The sequence below is a fragment of the Eschscholzia californica genome, unplaced genomic scaffold (assembly GCF_041429995.1).
Source record: "Eschscholzia californica isolate CP2 unplaced genomic scaffold, dmEscCali1.0.p SCAF_6, whole genome shotgun sequence".
Lineage (NCBI taxonomy): Eukaryota > Viridiplantae > Streptophyta > Magnoliopsida > Ranunculales > Papaveraceae > Eschscholzia > Eschscholzia californica.
This window is the reverse complement of record NW_028238483.1, coordinates 25,800,608-25,819,711: the sequence shown is the minus strand read 5'-3', so window position 1 is coordinate 25,819,711 and position 19,104 is coordinate 25,800,608. Positions and strand designations below refer to the sequence as shown.

At 36.4% G+C, this 19,104-nt stretch overlaps 3 protein-coding genes across 4 annotated transcripts; 2 read left to right on the top strand and 1 right to left on the bottom strand.

Annotated features, from left to right (window-relative positions):
- Window positions 1-3,770: 3,770 nt before the first annotated feature.
- Window positions 3,771-5,260, top strand: LOC147532908 (high mobility group B protein 2-like). Its single transcript, XM_086648429.1, has 8 exons — window positions 3,771-3,992; window positions 4,073-4,130; window positions 4,230-4,352; window positions 4,450-4,507; window positions 4,606-4,650; window positions 4,740-4,820; window positions 4,899-4,988; window positions 5,073-5,260. Exons 2-8 carry the CDS (start codon window positions 4,081-4,083, stop codon window positions 5,091-5,093), a joined length of 468 nt encoding a protein of 155 aa, XP_086504555.1. The 5' UTR covers window positions 3,771-3,992; window positions 4,073-4,080; the 3' UTR covers window positions 5,094-5,260.
- Window positions 5,261-8,173: 2,913 nt separating this feature from the next.
- Window positions 8,174-13,057, top strand: LOC147532907 (phosphatidylinositolglycan-like protein). 2 transcript variants are annotated; one of them, XM_086645264.1, is made up of 6 exons: window positions 8,174-8,418; window positions 9,288-9,520; window positions 9,907-9,991; window positions 10,486-10,540; window positions 12,435-12,573; window positions 12,731-13,057. In XM_086645264.1, exons 2-6 carry the CDS (start codon window positions 9,341-9,343, stop codon window positions 12,830-12,832), a joined length of 561 nt encoding a protein of 186 aa, XP_086501390.1. In that variant the 5' UTR covers window positions 8,174-8,418; window positions 9,288-9,340; the 3' UTR covers window positions 12,833-13,057. The 2 variants fall into 2 exon arrangements, with proteins under 2 accessions (XP_086501390.1, XP_086501391.1); XM_086645265.1 differs by having other exon boundaries at window positions 8,186-8,242.
- A 4,719-nt stretch (window positions 13,058-17,776) lies between these two features.
- Window positions 17,777-19,072, bottom strand: LOC147532906 (uncharacterized). The gene is made up of 2 exons (XM_086649996.1): window positions 18,454-19,072; window positions 17,777-18,366 (listed from the first exon to the last, which is right to left on the bottom strand). Exons 1-2 carry the CDS (start codon window positions 19,070-19,072, stop codon window positions 17,777-17,779), a joined length of 1,209 nt encoding a protein of 402 aa, XP_086506122.1.
- Window positions 19,073-19,104: the final 32 nt, after the last annotated feature.

Here is a 19,104-nt window from a genome sequence, read left to right as displayed (position 1 = left end):
TGTATATTAAAATAATAAACAAGAGTAAATCTTTAAGTAAATGGTGAGTTTTTTTAGTGTTGCATTGGAGAACTATTTTGAATTGAGTATCTCAATTGTGCCACCTATGAAAGAGAATCTCAATTCATACTTGACACATTGGATTAGTTGAGTTTTTGTTGAGTGTTGCATTGGAGATGCTCTTCGAAGGAATGTAAGACTTGGAGGGTGTTTGAATTTTGCACTTACTAAGTGATTTTCACTTAACAAGTGTGGGTCGGTGCAATTTTAGGTCGTTTGTTTTTTCATTTAATAAGTTCATATCACTTCTAAGTGATGTCAAAGTAACGTTGTGTTTGTTTTTTTATTTTTTCAGATCTGAAATCTGAATTGGGGCTTATTTCAGATTTCAGATGTTTGTTCTTTTATTTAAGAAAATCTGAAATTTGGGTTGAATTGAATATTCGTCTGAATTGGCTGAAAACAAGCCCACTCATTTCAGACTTTAAAACAAGTCTGAAAAGAGAGTCCAGATTCTGAAATGTGTTGAATCACTATTTTACCCATGTGAAAACAAAAAAATCTTTTGTATCTCCCTCTTCATCTTTCTCACGGACAATACACCCGAGAACAACACCACCACCAACAACACCACCACCAACAATACCGCTACCACCAATATCGCTACCACTAATTACACCCACAACCACTACCTCCACCACCACCAACACCACCACTGATTTTAGAAACGCATATCGAATCTCCACCACCGACATAAGAAGCACAGATTTGCTCACCATTGACAACCACAACCTTGGAAACGCAGATCTGATCACTAGTTTGAAAGGTAACCTTTCCAGCGCGTAGGAACCGGATTTCTGAGACCTAACTATCAAGGAGAAGGAGTCGTGTGAAGTTGTCTTGGAGGATCTTCAAAAAAGGCAAAAACTGAAGGGTTTTGACTGGTCAGATCTGCTTGAGTTTTAGGTAAAGTTGCAAAATAGACATGAAAGGTTGTGTTCTAAACATTAAGTATTTGAGTGGATTGGAAAATTAAAGTTTTACTGGTTTGATCAGTTGAGACTGCAAAGAGAGAAAGAACAGAGAGAAAATGAGTAGAATGAGAAGAGGGGTTGAAGATGACCAAGATGCCATAAATTAGGTTAGGGTTTAAGTGGGAGCAAATGACAAGAAAAATTTACTTTATTTGGTCTGAAATTTCAAAAAGAAATTAACTGGTGAATGGTCATTGAAAATTAAAACTGAGGGTATAAATGTCAAAGAAAGATTCAGACATAAGTATTTCAGACCAAAAAACAAACATTCTCACTTGTAATTCAATTCAGCCATTTCAGATTCAACCAATTCAACTCAGCCATTTCAGATTCAGACAATTCAGATTCAGACAAAAATAAAAAAACAAACACAACCTAAGTGCAAAAAAGTAAGTTCCAAGTTGAAGCTTGTTTTTCTACACTTACTTTCTAAGTGTTAAAAAAGACCTAAACAAGATTTAAAATTACAAATACATATTACTACTAAAAGATCGATATTTTGGAAAATAAGCAAATTTTCGGTGACGCGAAGCTTTGGGTGAAAACAAGTTTCTTTTGTTTCCTCAAAACACTAGAACTCTTTATTTTTTTTTTTTGGTTCTTCTTCCTCCATCTTCCATTCTCACCATCATTAACTCTGGCTACTATTAACCCCGACAAACATCAACTTCGACAACCTTCCAACATTAATTTCGACCGTCTCTTTTTTCAACCTCCCTCTCTCTCTTTTTCTATTTTTTCATGTTCTTTGGCTAATGTAATCTTTCTGTGGTACAAAAAAAAACTCATTACAAACTTTAGTAAACAAAATATATGTTTTCGCCATTAATACTTCAGTATGATCCATCTCAAACTTGTTTATTAACTATTAGTTATATGCAAGGATAATTTAGACAATTCACATTTTTTATTGTGGTTATAAATGATGAAAGACATTACACTTGTAAGTGATAGAAAACAGACGACATTGTACTTATTAAGTGGTAGCACTTAGTAAGTGAATATCACTTACTAAGTGCTATCATTTATAAGTGTTACGAATCAAACGCCCTCTGGTCATTGACACCACCATCACCTCGTGCAATCACCACCTCTCTCTATGTTCCACTTTGTTTCACATTCTCTATTTGTTCCGGCGAAGGGAATGGTCATCTATCACGAAAAAAAGTTGTCTGGTTTAGGAGAATCGCCAAACCAATCGATTGTCAAGGGTGCCAAAATTGATGACATGTTTGTCATAAATTCTCTAAAGCCTACAAATCAGCAGTAAAAAGAGCAAAGTTTTTAGTCTCGTGTATAAATTTATAACTTAAATAAGACTTCGACCTTTAAAACTGATCCTTTATGATATTATATTCGATGGTCCCAAAAAATGGTCATCAGTTGACTATCACCAATAAGTCGAGAAAGGGTCGAAAGCCCAACGGGTCAACCCGTGTCAAGGCAACAAGACCACCGAGTTTGAAGAGGTCTGCCACTTAAGCCCATAAACGTGAGGTCGCTATGATCATCTTAAGAGCCTCAATCCTGTCTTGCCTCAAATACAACCAGGTATGTCCTGAGATTTACGAGAAGACTAGGGGCCCACGTCAGCAAGGTCGAAACCTTACTCCAGAAACATGGGGAGGTAAAAGCGCTCCAAACGCTTACTGACTCAATCCGGAACCTAATCAAAGATCTCACTCGGCCAAGATCTTAAGTATTTAATTAACTTGGACTTCAAAAGTCTTCGATGGAGGTAACATCTTTAAGATCTAATAACTTGGAAACCGAATCTACCCGAGAATCATCATTTAAAGGTAATTACTAAACAACAAAAATACAAGATAACTCCAAATAGAGAAACCATAAAAATCTTATAACACAATGGACATCCACCGCCCTAAGATCATCGCCTAAAGACAGACGGTCCAAAACAACGTATAAAAGGCCATCAAATCACCTCGAAAAAGGTATGTTGAACATACACAAAAGGTTTACTCAATATCCAATATTTTAACTGCAAGCGCAAACTGGTTGTCTTGAGCGTCAGAGATGTTTCCGAGCTCCTTGCAGGATTCCCCCCCAGGTTCTCAGGAGCGGGAACGAATTCATCAATCAGACGGGATCCAACATCAAGATCTTAGGGTTCTAATTGATTATAGGATTGACAATTTTTTACATCAACAATATTAAATACTGAATTGGGGAGAGGGGAACAAGAATTGAACGATGTAGAACATTATTGAGGAGATAGAGGTAGTTGCAATCATATATTGGTAGATCTGTTTGGCAGTAATACTTTTAATCTACGACGTAATCCCTTGAATTTCGGGAGTATTCCCCTTTGGTAAGTTATAAATTCAAAGATGGGAAGAAAACTATAACTCTGACTTAATTGCAGTATTTTCCATCAATGCAATATCAAAGTTATAAATGCAATTTTGGCTGCCTTAAGTAACTAGCTAGAAAATTTGCAATCTCGTACTTGTCATACAAAAACGTTTTCCCTTAAAGAGATCATCGTTAATTCTCATTCCTCTTTTATCGTTCACTTTGTAATACAAACTCTTCTTTCCTCTTTATTTTCTCTCTCATCTTTACTTTCTCGACGTTTAAAAACACATTCAGTGGAGATTCTACAGGTGAGAATATATTTCGAGTTGATGGAAAATTTTGGGAGAGAAAAGATTTTGAAGAGAAAGGGTAAAACTCAAAGGAACTATAAATTGAAATTTGGGTGCAAAATTTCGAGTTGAACAAATGTGGGGGGAGATTTACCAATTGGTCACAAATTGGGGAACCAGAATTGAAATAATCCATTCCAAAATCCCGCCTAAATCCGAATTTCATTTCCGAATTTCATTTCAATCGTGGAACTGATTTGTAATTTTCACCGTCCTCTTACATAAACTCTAATCAAACCCAAATTCAGACAAAACATTTTCTCTCTCTAATCCCCAAACCCTAACACCAAAGGTAACGATCCCGTCCACCGATTCTAAACCGATTCTCACCGATTCCAACCGATTCTCACGAATTCGATGTGTTTTTTGCAGGATTATTCATGAAAGGTGGGAAATCAAAGGCCGATACGGCCAAAAACTCCGATAACAAGTAAGTTTTCTTGCTAGTTTTCTTCATTTTGAGTTGAATATGTGTAGTTTTTACGACGAAATCGGTAGTTTCAGATCTGAAATTTTAGTTATTTTTTAGGCTTTCTGTGAAGAGAAAAGGCTCTTCAAGTGAGGGAGGTGGAAGAAAAACTACTAAGAAAGAGAAGCCGATGAAGGATCCAAATAAACCTAAAAGACCTGCTAGTGCTTTCTTCGTTTTCATGTAAGAACTCTTCTCCTTTTTCTCTTTTCAGAAATTTTTAGCTCTTTGAACATGGAAGTAGTTTCTCATACTTTCTCTCACTTGTTTCTCTCTCTAGGGAGGAGTTCAGACAGCTATTCAAGGAGAAAAACCCTAAGAACAAATCAGTCTCAGTTGTATGATTCACTTTCATAAATTTTTTTTCTTTACCAAATCATGTAATTTCAGATCTTTGAAATTGTGCCTGATTTTCTTTTTTGAATTGACAAATTAGGTTGGCAAAGCTGGTGGTGAGAAATGGAAGTCTTTATCAGATGCTGTAAGTAATATTAGGTCAAACAATTATATTTGAGAAATTATTTTTTTGATTATTATTTTGTTCTTAGTTTATGCTGAATGATTTTTTAGGAGAAAGCTCCTTATGTAGCAAAAGCAGAGAAAAGAAAAGTCGAATACGACAAGGTCATGGTTGCCTACAACAAAAAGCTGGTAATTTTATTTTTCTGAAATTTCATGACATTTAGTAGTTTATGATAAAAAATCGAAGTAACATTTATTTAAAACCAGGCTGAAGGATCAAATGCGGATGAGGAAGAGAATGAATCGGACAAATCGAAGTCCGAAGTTAACGATGAAGACGAAGATGGTAGCGATGAGGTTTGTGTTCTTACCAAACAAAACCCTCTTTTTTAATCACATTCGTTATGGGTTTAATCATTTGTTCTCGCTTGCTTTCGACAGGAAGATGAAGACGATGACTAAGAAATGTAGTTGATAAACAAAGCTTCAGATTGTGCGTTACTAACTGGTTGTTTTTGTTTATGTTACTAAAACAGAAAAATGTACGTTTCTTCAACTTTGTAGAAGGTTTTAGAATGATATTGTACTTGCTCTTCCTTCATGTTATATGGTTTAGCTAACCTTTGTTAGATGCTTATTGGCTTATTTGCACAATTTTTGGTTTGTTGCTAACTTTAGGGTTTATAAAAAAATCTTACTTTTTGGAGGCCGGCGAGTATCAGTTTTCTCAGTTGATATAATAGAACCTTCTTAGGTTGCATTACATCAGGCTGTTCTTGTGTTATGTTAGGATAAACCTAGCTTATTTAGGTTCAAATCAGTTGCTGGGCGATCAAACCTTTTTAGGGTTTTCGAAGACAATTCTAGTCTCCATACATATAGTTATACAGGTTGTAACTAGAAATCTTAAATTAGGAGGGAGCATTTATGGTAGTCCTGCAGAGGTTAGGGGAGCATCTTCAGCTTGAGCTTGCAGAGCCTTCACTAGGATAAGACCTTGTTCTCGTTCAGTCGTCGGGCGTGGGCTGGGCAGGGATAGCGGAGGCAATTTTGGTAATTGTCATGGTTAGGGTTGGCACTTAATTTAAGTGGGTAATGCAACTTAGTATAGGATCATGTAGTGGTTCTATTTTCTTAGGTTTATTTCTCGAGTTCTCGATTGCTCAGTCGTAAGATCTTTATGTTCATTAGGGCTTAGCATCAATCCGAGCTACGTCTCTGATTTTCGTCCTCTTCATATGTTTTAAAAAGTAAAGGGTTCATATAGTTGGATAAAATCCAACTTAGAGCTGAAGTAAGAACTTGTTTGGGGAGTTCAGTCTCATTTACTCGGGAAAAATCCAACAGGAACACCAAAATACCCAGACTACCTTGTGGACTTATCTCAATTGTTGGCCATACTTATTTGAGAGACGACTTAAGAGCTCGGGCTCGAGCTCAGAGAGTAATATCTGAGTAATGATGGTAGCTATTCACGTGATACAGGTGTTTGTGGAAGCATTTTACCTAATCCTGTAAAAACCGTATTAAATTAGTTTGAACTCTTTTTTTTCGTTGAACTAATTAGTTTGAACTCAGAAAATATAATTTTTAGCCCTGGCTTATTTTTGTTTAGAGAGCCCTAGCTCATCTGATCGCAGTTTTTGGGGACTTCGGTGTGGTTTTAGCACTGAAAATATAACCTAATGATGGGAAAAGCATGGAAGCATTGGAAGTTGAAAGATCTTGTGCAAGAGTTCATAAAAGAAACACTTGGGCAGCAAAATGGTTAGCTAGTTTTGCAATAGAATCGGCATCCATATCTTCTAATCTATTGCCATTTCCAAATTATAAACACATTTGGAGTGGAAAACTGTCTTTTCTACTATTAATTTTGTTATTTACCAACTTCAATTTCCGTTTCGTTTTATAAGAAGATAGCTATGTTTAGATCCACAAGTAGAGGTTCATGTAGAAAATCTTCTTTGCTCACGTAAAAGAGGTATCAAAATTGATGTCTGTAATTGTTTAAGAACCTACAGAGAATTCAATTTTGTACAAAGATAACAAAAATTGCGAAGTAATTGACCATTTCCTTTTGTCTTACTTTTTTTTCTTCGTTTGAGCCATTTTTGAACAATAGCCATTTCAGTCTCTTTGTGTAAGTGGGAGCTGAAACGGTGAACACTGGCAACTGATTAGGGTTTTGAAGAAACAACACCAAAGAGAACGAGAGAGACAAATATAAAAAAAAGTAATGAAAAGAAAATAATGTAATTCATATTTGATTACACGAAAGTGTAGATCTGTAACTTCTTAAGTCAAGAAAAACTGTACTTGCAAAAAATAAGGAAAATTGTGCTTATATGTAGAAATTATTTCTTTTCCTTCTACTTATTAAAAAATTATTTCAAACTAATTGACTTACTTCCAAATATTACATTTGAATAGTCGTGAAATAACAAATATTCTTTATAGGTTAACAGATTCTTTAAGAGATTCTGAACCTCGAATGTCTTTAAGAACTGGTGATTTTGAAATCACGAACAGAGTTTATGACGATTCTAGCTGAAGGTCTTTAAAGAAAGACTCACCTAGAATGTCTCGAGAATTCTTGATCTTGAAGTCAGAAACAAAGTTATTGACCACTGTAGTTGAAGGTCTTTAAAAGAGTTTGAACCGAGAATTTGTGACCGTGAGGTTGGAAGCAAAGTTATTTGACCACTACAACTAAAGGTTTTAAAAAGAAAGTCTAAACCTGAAATATTTCCATAACTCGTGACGTTGATGTGAAAAACATTTTTTTTTTTCATAAATCATCAAACTTTAGGGAGCCCGAACCCTCACAAAGGAACTAACAGAACCAAAAGAAAAAACCTAGCCACCATCGTCTATAACACCAGAGCTGGGAAAAAAATCCGCAAACCCGTCACAGGTACTCGAGTCGGTTAGAGCCCGCGGATACCCGAAATCCTAAGGCGGGTTTAGCCCGACCGACTCGATGAAATCAATAGGTCGGGTACGGGTTTTGAAGTGCTACTCGACATCCCGCCCGAGCACGCCCGATAATCTTTACCCGACATAACCCGCTTAATAATGTCATCCATTTATACGATAATCCCTATGCACATTATATGTATGCTTGCTTGTATGTTTTATGTATGCATGTATAACATATATATATATAAATATATTTTTAAAGTATTTGAAGTGTATAATATAGATATATACATATATTGCTGTCCAAGTGCGAAGTGCCCTTGACACGACATTGTTAAGAGAAATTTAATTAGATTTTAGTTTCAATAGAAATTTCGGTAACATCGAAATAGAAATATTTTGGTCATTTCGACCGAGATATTTTGAAACTTTGGTGAAAACCCGATACTCGAGAAACCCAAAAAGTTTGACGGACGGGTTTTGGACACTAGGATTTTTTAAATAATCCGCGCAAGTAAACCCGAAAATCCGAATGGACAGAGAGTTTAAAAGTCCGACCTGATGAATGACATGAATCCGACTGGCCGACCCGCACAGAATCCTAACAACACCCTATTAAGAACATATGGTCCTTTCTCCAAGGCCACCCGCTTCATTTCAGCTCGCAAGCCAGCAACACACAAAATCTCCATGCCCTTCACACTCCTTGCTTTGGACAAAAGATCAGCCGGCAGCATATTAGTCTCTCTCTCTCTCTATAAACATGCTCAATGGGAATTGATGGTGATTTTTGTAATAGGGTAGACGATGATCCTCACTCCAGCACAGTTGGGAATCGGAGATTAGAGGTGAACTAGGCTCCTACAAGGCAAGCCCCCCCTCTCTCTCTCTCTCCATCAAGTCTAGAACTTCTATACTGCAATCCTAAGTTAGATTTTAGGGTTTTCAGTTGGAGTTCTGGTATTTAGTTAGTTCTTCTTCAAGCAAGAAATAGGTCATGAAAAACATCATCTTAGCTGTACATCTGAAAACCTAATTGTCCTCATATATCAAACAATTTTGATTCATAATTTGTAGATCTCGCTCACTGTTCTTAACCCCAAAATGAGGTTTGGGTTGAACTCCAATATGAATCTGAGAGAAAAAAAAAATTCATTAGAGAAGTAGAGAACCACATGAACCCTTGGAAGAGGAGGGACAAAATCACTACAACAATGTATTTGATAAATTAACTGAACTGATTATTAGCTCATCAATAATTCATTATATCCAAATAATCTTATCAGGAAAAGACAATCTTTGATCTGTTAAGTGCAGTTTATTCCTATTAGTAAGCAAATTAGTTCGTTTTTTGGTTTGGATCGGAGAAAATTCATTTCGTATAGCCGTACAATTTTTCTATTCCTTTAGGTAAAACAAGTTTTGGCGTTTTTCTCTCTTCGGTTGAAGGATGTTCGGTTCGTAGAAGCCATATGCTCTTTTTTAAGCCCGCCTTATGCCATTTATTGTTGTTGTATGTTGTGTCATAGTTAGATGTAATCTTTCGCTCTATAGGTAAAACAAATAGTATCATATTCGGGCAATTATTTTTTTCTTCAATCTATGCATTTTTACGGGCAGTGGTGATGATCAAATAACTCTTTGAGATCTTCTTATTCATGGCAATTGTCGTGTTTTGGATTTAGAGAATTACACTTTGTACTAATATTGATTACTTACCTGCGATTATTTCCTTAGGTGTAACTGGGGACGAGCTGAATGATTTATAAGGTGTTTTGCTTCAGTTAACAATGACAGTTACCCCTCTCTCCGATAAAAGATATTCTTATATCCATGATGATCAAACTGGGTTTTGTAATGCAATTGATTCTCACCATATTATGGTGAACCAAAGTAAAGTGAAGTTTTCCTTGTTATACCTCATAATTCCTCTCTTCCTGTGGAATATTTTCTGTCTATTTCTGCGAAAGGTAAGCAATGTTTATAACTTTGAATATGATTTTATTTTCACATAATATTCAAACCCTCCAAGGAATGTTAATTTGTTAGTGAAATGTCCATTTTTAGTTGTATTGTAAAAGTAAATTGAAGCTGTCAATTCCATAAAAATATGTCATGTTTATTGGAAGTATAGAAGTAAGGTTTTTATTAGCTAATTGGTTTCTTTCTCGTTTTATTAATTTTAGGGGACTTGAAAAAGATAAGGAACTCATGATTAGATGGCTGATAGTATTTAACGTAGTTACAAATAATTCTCTATTTTATATTAGATAGTAGATTATGTTACATTATCTTTTAAGAGAAAATATTGTTTTGGACAAACTGTTTTCTCAACATGATCAATCTGCAATGGCAGGAAAAAGCAGGCGTTCTTTTTTATTGGAGCAATTTCTTAGCTATCATAGTAATCAGGTCAATGTACTGGAATTCCATCAGGAAAGGTGAGGGTGTCATATTAAGTTTGTTTTATCTTTTTCATTATGTTCTGTTGACTTGAAACGTTTAGTTCTCTATTGCTTGCTGACCCGATCTCACTAACTTGGGTGACGGGTCATGTAAGGTTCATATCCAGATATACGTTTTCGCATCTAGTAGTTGTAAGCTACAAAAGTAGTTTTCCCAGTTTAGATGCTACAACTAAACATAGTGGTTAAAAAAGGCCTCAAGATTTATTTGGATAAATGGCGTTTCAAAGAATCTAGCTAGTTCGTGGGAGAGGAGGGGTACTTCACTGAACTGCTGTCATGCTGGTTAGACAATATATACCATGTAACCATGCTAGTTGTTACTTGCTAACCAAAACTGGAGTCTGTCATATATGAAGGATGAAGTGAACCACACACTCAGTTTTCCCAACTATGTCGGGAATTAATAGTTTATATTTTGACCAAGCAGCTTTATCATCTCCTTCACTTCATTCATGTGTTTTATGCAGAGTCCGTTGTGATTATGCCAGGATTGGGTGTGCAACTTGAAACACACTTTGGGAGGTAACCTTTTAATCTTGAGATATTTTGTAATTAAGAAAATGAATAGCGTATGCTCAGCGATAATAATACTTTCATCCGAGTTGATGATCTTATGTGCTTTTGTCTAGTCTTGTGGATAAATTAGTTCTGTATCTAGACCGAAAACCCAACATTTCTTGATCAAACAAACTTTATTTTGTTCATTCTCCCTCTTCCATCTTGAAGGGTGGATTTTTTTAGCTGGGTGGGTTATGGGTCCGTGTGACCATGTGAGCGATCTACCCTTAAAAGATGAGTGTGTGGCTACTCATTATAAGTGGATGGTACTTGTGGGTCATAATACCATTGTGGGCAGTGATTTAGTGAATTTGTTACCATTTATGTGTCTCTATATTCTCCACCTCTTTACTTTGTCCATATCTCATTTAGTCTCATCTTATCGACTTGAGAGTATCCAATGAATGATTAGTTAGTACTAGACAGTTTCTTCCCAAATCCAGCCGCTTGCAGTGGTCATATGTTGTTCCGTCAACCCATAGGTAGCGAGCCAAGGAATAGAACTCGTACATCACCATTTTCAATGTTAAGCTAAAATATTCCGCCCCACAGGTTTCTACTCCTTTGCTGACTGGTCTCTAGACTATGCTATGGTTTCATTTCCTCTAAATTTTCCGCATGTCTGGCTTCATCACCTAGAGCTTTTGATTGGGACAGCAATCGCAGTAACGGTGTATAGAGATGGTGAACCAATTATACAATTGAGGTCCACAAGTATAATACAAAAACGAATAGTTACAGTCTATGTTGGAAAAGTCGGCAAGGGGGACTAGTCGGCGGACCCGGGACTAGGCTTAGTCGCTACTAGTCGTATTTACACGGGACTAGTCGGAGATTATAAATATATGATTTATTTTGTATATAATACTTACGTATAGGTATAAATATACGCATTTAGGCTTTAATGAAGTATAAACACTAAAAATTCATCTCGAAGATGCACACATCTAATTAGCAACAAGTTCTATAACATTAATGAAGTATAAAACACTAAAAACTAACATTTATTTGTGTCTTCAGAGAAAACAGCAAAATCTGGGTCCTAATCCTAAAGAGAGAAATAGTAAAAAAAATTGAGAAGATAGAAAGAGGAACTCGACATCTTGTTTTGATGGGAAGAGAACTTCAAAACCTACTTTAATCTAGTAGTAATGATGTTTGGAGGGGAGAGGTCGGGAGCAGAATGAGCAAACCCAAAACCCACATTTTATCTATTTGAGCAAAAGGAAAAAAACAGGGTCAGCTAAATAATCCCGACTGGCCCGACTAGTCGACTTAGTCCTAGTCGTACCTGAGTCGGGGATTTACTCGGAATTCCACGGGACTAGTGTTTTGGCTCCTAGTCGAGTCGACAAGATGGGGACTGAGGAGTAGTCGGGGATCAAGCCCAACTTTTTCTTCATGTGTTGAGAATACTGGCTCCCAATTTAATATGAAATCCCTATATTACACTGATTATGTCTTATTCCGATTCTATGTATGGGCCTCCCATAAACCCCAAACCATCGAATAAGTAATCAACTTCTAAAGCTTTTTACGTTCCTTTCGGATATGAACACTACCCCATCCGTATAAAATTTCATTCAAATCTTTAGGAAATTGTCCATACCACCCTCATTTCTGTAGCTCTCCTTCTTTTGTCTCACTTTTATTATCCGGAAAGGGGACAAGAATGAAGCTGCTGCCCACAGAATTAAAGCTAATTGCCTGCAGCAGAAGTGCTTGAATGATATTAACTCACAGAGAGCATTCAACCAAATGAATTTTGTCTTTTTATTTTGAGATGATTGGAATCAGCTTCTGGCATTTGCCTATTTCATACTTTTGTGCTAATAATGTCTCCATTTATTTAATGTAGTGGAGAAGTAGTCCGACGATTTGTTCCCATTGGGAGGATATTAAAACCTGTGTTGAGCGAGTGTGTGACACCAGTTACCTGCTACTGGACTCTGGGTTTGATTGTTCGAGAAGAAGCAGAACTTTTGCTAGTATTCCGGGTAAACCACAGTATCATTTTTATTCTCGCCATCATTGATCTTCTCCTCTTCCCTCCGAAATCTTTTGGAACAGATCTTGTGATTGAACTAAAAAAAAAATCAGAAATACTCAACTTATATGTATAAATAGCTTATATAACTAAAATTCTTTGTGCAGAAATTACGACCTCCGGTGAAAATGTTAGTTCCTATTTGGAAGGCCTTGTGTGCTGCCAGTGATAACAATGAAAGCATGGGTTCTTTTATGGAAGATCAATAGCAGCAACAGTTGAGATGTGGTTTTCGTCCAAAACCTGTGATTTAGCAACTCATTTGGAGAGGGGGTAACCAGCAGCAAGTTTTGATGTGTGGTAGTTCAACACAAAAGCTAGGTCAACAATCTGATGGGGGAGCCAGTATATGCGATTTAAATTTCATACCGTTCTTCTAGCTGATGTAGAACGATTCCTCAGCTCATTTTATCAATATATCGATAGTTTCAAAACGAGAACGTTTATATTAACAGTGTAGTCTCCGAGCTACCCTTTATGTTACTCTCTCCTCTCCTACTCTCTTCCTCCCTTCTCTATTATACTCTCTCCCTCTAGCCGCTGCTGATAAAGAGAGATCCAATGAGACATGACCCTCTCTCTCACCCCTCTATCCATCTCCTCTCACTCCCCATCTTTCTCTTATAAAAAATGGAAGGAGAAAGAAAGATGACATTGGCTGGAGAGAAAGACGGTATTAATTGGAGAGAGATAACGAACAATGGCAAAAATTCCAATTACAAAATAAAATATACTAGTTTAAAATGTTCTAAAAAGAAAACGTCAATTTAAGGACCAAAATGCTTATTATTCAAAATTTAGGTACCAAACAGACGAGTTGGTAAAAATATGGAGCCCAAATGAGAAGAGTCCATTTAAAAAGAAAACCGAAATTTACACTCATTTATAAAGGTCGTGTAACAAGTTTGCTATTTGTCAATAAGTAAAAGGAGAGTAGATAATAAAGAATAACAAAGACTTGGTAAAGAAAACTTATATTTATCTCATATATTTATATTTTCTTCTCTCTCCCTAACTAATGGAACAATGAAGGTATTTATAGTAAAAGTCCCAATCACAAAAGAGCATCCACGTTGGTAGTGGATGTGGAGCATTTAGAGGGTAAGGTATTTAGCTTTGGGCACCTCATGCTATCCATGTTCATTACTCAGCCAAATATCACCATTGAGGTACACCTCATGTTAACTTCACACCTCATGTTAACTTCTTCCTTAATTCTTAAGGAAACTTATGTGGCATCAAAATAGACCATAAATCTCTGGGCAGCCAATATATATAACACTCCCCCTTGGATGACCACAAATCAAAATTTTGTCTCATAAAAAAAATTTGAATCACGTTGGATACGCAAAATGCTGCCTCGTTAAAACCTTGCCAGAAAAAACCCATTGGGACAAAAACTGGACGAAGGAAAAAGAGTACAACGCGTAGATATCCAGTACTAGTGATGCGAAAATCTTCATAGATGATATTCTCCCCCTGATGAATATCATATCTTAGACCGATGTAATCTTATACCATAAGATTATTCAAACTCTGCATTCCAATGCCATGTACTAGTTTTCTGAACGTTGTAGTAGGCAAAGACTTGGTAAACAAGTCGGCATAATTTTCACATGATTGTATCTTCTGAATATCAATTTCGCCATTCTTCTGTAGATGGTGCGAGAAAAATAATTTAGGTGAAATGTGTTTTGTTCTGTCACCTTTAATATATCCTTCCTTAATTTGAGCAATGCAAGCCGCATTATCTTCGTAAATAATAGTAGGTGATTTTGTAATCCCGGGGAGATCGCATGAAAGTCTAATATGACTAATAATAGACCTTAGCCATACACATTCTCTAGTAGCTTCATGAAGAGCAATAATCTCCGAGTGGTTAGAAGATGTAGCAGGCATACTTTGCTTACTTGATCGCCAAGAGAAAGCTGTACCACCACTACTAAAAACATAGCCTGTTTGTGAAACTCCTTTATGTGGATCAGATAAATATCCTGCGTCAGTATATCCTATCACTTGTGAACCATCAGAGGAATTCTTCGAATAGAATAACCCCATGTCAGTAGTTCCTCGAAGGTATCGGAGAATATGCTTTACTCCCATCCAATGTCGTTTTGTTGGTGCCGAACTGAATCTGGCCAATAAATTTACTGCAAAAGAAATGTCAGGTCTAGTACATTGAGCCAAATATAATAAAGCACCGATTGCACTTAAATATGGTACTTCAGGACCAAGTAGTGCTTCATTATCTTCTTTAGGACGATAAGGATCTTTTACAGTATCAAGAGATCTGACAACCATTGGAGTACTAAGAGGGTATGAAGTGTCCATGTGAAATCTTTTCAAGACTTTTTCAGTATATAAATTTTGATGAACAAGTATGCCACTTGTGCTCCTCTCAATTTGTAAACCAATGCAGAATTTTGTTTTTCCAATATCTTTCATCTCAAATTCTTTCTTCAAATATTCTGCAGCTTTTGAGACATCTTCAACTGTCCCAATTAAGTTTATATCATCAACGTATATTGCAATGATAGCAAATCCAATATTTGATTTCTTGATGAACACACATGGACAAATCGGATCATTTACATAACCTTCCTTGGTCAAGTATTCACTGAGGCGATTGTACCACATTCGCCCTGATTGCTTTAAACCATATAAAGCTTTATTAAGTTTAAGTGAATACATGACACGTGGTTTTCCCTCAGGTAACTTGAATCCTTCAGGTACCTTCATATAGATATCAGTATCTAGATTGCCATATAGATATGCAGTAACGACATCTAGTAGATGCATATCGAGTCCTTCTTGAGCAGTTAGACTGATTAAATATCTAAATGTAATGGAATCCATAACAGGAGAATATGTTTCCTCATAATCTATCCCAGGTTTTTGTAGAAAACCCTGTGCCACAAGTCGTGCTTTGTAGCGAACGATTTCATTATTTTCATTTCGTTTTCTTAGAAAAACCCATTTGAACCCAACTGGATTTACATCCTTGGGTGTAAGGACCACTGGTCCAAAAACACTACGCTTATTGAGTGAATCTAGTTCTGCCTGAATTGCATCTTTCCATTTCGACCAATCAGGTCTTTGTCGACATTCCTCAATAGAGCGTGGTTCATAATCATCATTCTCTTTCAGAATTGAGGTTGCCACTGCAAAAGAGAATACCTCGTCGATAATTGTTTCATTTCGGTCCCATACTTCCTTTGACCATCCATAATTTATAGAGACTTCCTCATTGTTTTGTAACACTGTCTCATCAAGGGCTTTACCCACTTCAAGGGGTATTGGTTCAGAAAGTGTTGGTGTATTATTTATAGTCTCTTCTAGAGAACTATTATTTAGTGATTGGTTCTTTCTCTTTCTCGGAATAGTATCTTTAGAACCAATTGGTCGTCCACGTTTCTGATGTGGCTTAGACGACTCATTTGCTATAGCAGCTTCTCCTGGTCCTTTAGGAATATTAATTCGTGCACGAGCATTAACAGCAGGGATATATGATTCTGTTACCCTTGCAGCATCATTAAATGCATCTGGTAGTTTATTTGCAATGCCTTGCAAATGTATTATCCTTTCTACTTCTAGTTCTGACTGACTAGTTCGAGGGTCTAGATAAGACAAACTCTCTGTATGCCAACATAAATCATTTTGTTTATTATCCGATGTAGACGGATTTTCTCCCCCTAATGGTGGGAAAATTGTCTCATCAAAATGACAATCTGCAAAACGTGCGGTAAAAGTATCACCTGTCATAGGTTCGAGATATCTTATGATAGATGGTGAGTCAAAACCAACATATATACCCAGCCGCCGCTGAGGTCCAAATTTAGTACGTTTTGGAGGTGAAATAGGGATATGCACCGCACACCCAAACACACGTAAATGTGTAATATTTGGTTGATGACCCAAAACATGTTGTAACGGAGAATAACCATTTGCTCTGGGCCGAAGACGGATCAAAGCTGCAGCATGTAATATTGCAGATCCCCATGCCGAAATAGGCAATTTAGTTTTCATCAACATTGGCCTTGCAATTAGTTGTAGATGTTTTATGAATGATTCTGCTAGACCATTTTGGGTATGAACATACGCTACAGGATGTTCAAGATCAATACCAGCTGCCTGACAGTAAGCATCAAAAGCCTTTGATGTAAATTCTCCTGCACCATCAAGACGTATCTTTTTGATAGGAAAATCTGGAAAATGAGCACGTAGTCTAATAATCTGAGCTAGTAATCGTGCAAAAGCATTATTACGTGTTGATAAAAGATTAACGTAAGACCATTTGGTAGATGCATCAATTAATACCATAAAATATCTAAATGGTCCACATGATGGGTGAATAGGACCACAAATATCTCCTTGAATCCTTTCCAAAAATTTAGGAGATTCCATATGAACTTTTGTGAAAGATGGTTTTACAATGAATTTACCAAGAGAGCAGGATTTACAATTAAAATCCTTAGTTATCAGAAACTTCTGGTTCTGTAATGGGTGTCCTTGAGAATTTTGGATTATTCTACTCATCATGGTAGATCCAGGATGTCCCAAACGATCATGCCAAAGTGTCACCACACTAGGGTCGTAAAGCTTCTGGTTTACGACAATATATGATTCAATCGTTTTTATCCTTACAAGATACAGTCCAGAAGAAAGAGTCGACAGTCTCTCTAAATCATGCTTCTCGCCAGAAGTATTTGAAGTAATATATAAATATTCTTCATTATTTTCATCTCTAGTCTCAATGTGGTAACCATTTCGACGAATGTCTTTAAAGCTTAATAAATTTTTCAAAGACTTGGTTGAAAACAATGCGTCATCAATGGTTATTTTCGTACCATGCGGTAATATTATAGTTGCTTTACCAGAGCCTTCAATGAGACTAGATGAACCAGCGATTGTTATCGCATTAGCCTTGTGTAACTTTAAGGTTTCAAAATATTTATTGTTTCGAAAGATAGAGTTTGTAGTTCCGCTATCAACTACACATATATCCTCATCATCCTTTGATATTGTCTTTTTGTAATCCATACCTTTTGTACACAAAAATAAGACATAAGATTATAACATATTTGTATTATATGAACATGACAATATATTACATTAATTATTTAAGAAACAAAGTAATATATACAAATATAACACTATTCTGGGAAAATTTTGTCAAACTCTTCATCAAGTAGTTTGTCAAATTCAGCGGGAGGTAGATGATCAAAGCTACCATCGTATATATCTCTTTCGGCTGCTGGGACACAATCTTTTAGAATCTCCAGATTACCGCCGTAATCAACAGGAAATAACTCGGTTTGTGATTCAGTATGATGAATTTCCACTTCATCAACTAGAAAATCAGACACATCTAATCCAGTATTATAGGAGGAACCACCTATCTCCATCTGGTTCATTTCTGTATTCGTCGTTGATTTCTTTAACGACGCTTGATAAAGGTCTACCAGATATTTTGAAGTTTTACAGGCCCTTTGCCAATGACCTGTCATGCCACATCTATAACATGATTTAGTTTGCATTTCAGATGGTTCATTTAACTCCCTTTTTCCTTTGTCTTGTCGACTAAATGGATGATGTCTAGTACTCGAGTTATTATAACGTCCTCGACGACCACGACCGTAACCACGACCACGTCCACCAGAGTGGTAGCCACCATCTCTGTTATTCCAACTTTGACTGTTCCCATGACCGCGTCCTCCAGAGTGGTAGCCACCATCTCTGGTATCTAATTGGTGATCGTTGCCACGACCACGTCCTCTAGAGTGGTAGCCACCACCTCTATTATTTTTGTTGTGATCGTTGCCACGACCACCTCGTCCATAAGATGTCACATAGGTTTCAGATACTTCTGAATAACCTGTTGGACGAGCCTCTTGGTTTTTCATAATAACTTCTCTATTTTGTTCCGCAACAAGTAGACAAGAGATTAAATCAGAATGATATTTAAAATTCATATTTCTGTATTGTTCTTGCAGGTTCATGTTAGATACATGAAAAGTAGAAAATGTTTTCTCCAGCATTTGTTCTTCACTAACAGGAAAACCACAATGTGCCAATTTTGTCGTTATTTTAAATAAAACAGAACTATACTCAGAAACAGTTTTATAATCCTGCAGTCTCAGATGCAACCAATCATTTAAAGCCTTAGGAAGGATAACTCTTTTTAAATGGTCAAAACGTTTCTTTAAACCGGTCCATAACAATAAAGGGTCTCTCATATTTAAATATTCCGACTTTAGATCTTCACATAGATGGTGTCGGATAAAATTCAGTGCAGCCGCACGATTCTGAGAAGTTTCATTATTTCCCTCTGCTATGGTTTTCTTTATATTCCTTTCTTCTAAATGAGATTCAACATCAGGAGCCCAATTCAGATAGTTACTTCCTGTTAGGTCAAGAACTGCAAAATTTATATTAGTTAGATTCGACATTTGAAAAGTAATAACACAACTTACTTTGATTT

Coding starts and splice junctions, on each gene's coding strand:
- LOC147532908 (XM_086648429.1), top strand. CDS start 4,081: ATGAAAGGTGGGAAATCAAAGGCCGATACGGCCAAAAACTCCGATAAC. Junction 4,651..4,739: donor GGAAGTCTTTATCAGATGCT/GTAAGTAATATT, acceptor ATGATTTTTTAG/GAGAAAGCTCCTTATGTAGC. Junction 4,989..5,072: donor ACGAAGATGGTAGCGATGAG/GTTTGTGTTCTT, acceptor TGCTTTCGACAG/GAAGATGAAGACGATGACTA.
- LOC147532906 (XM_086649996.1), bottom strand. CDS start 19,072: ATGTCGAATCTAACTAATATAAATTTTGCAGTTCTTGACCTAACAGGA. Junction 18,367..18,453: donor TGTGACATCTTATGGACGAG/GTGGTCGTGGCA, acceptor ATCACCAATTAG/ATACCAGAGATGGTGGCTAC.
- LOC147532907 (XM_086645264.1), top strand. CDS start 9,341: ATGACAGTTACCCCTCTCTCCGATAAAAGATATTCTTATATCCATGAT. Junction 9,992..10,485: donor CTGGAATTCCATCAGGAAAG/GTGAGGGTGTCA, acceptor TGTTTTATGCAG/AGTCCGTTGTGATTATGCCA. Junction 12,574..12,730: donor AACTTTTGCTAGTATTCCGG/GTAAACCACAGT, acceptor TTCTTTGTGCAG/AAATTACGACCTCCGGTGAA.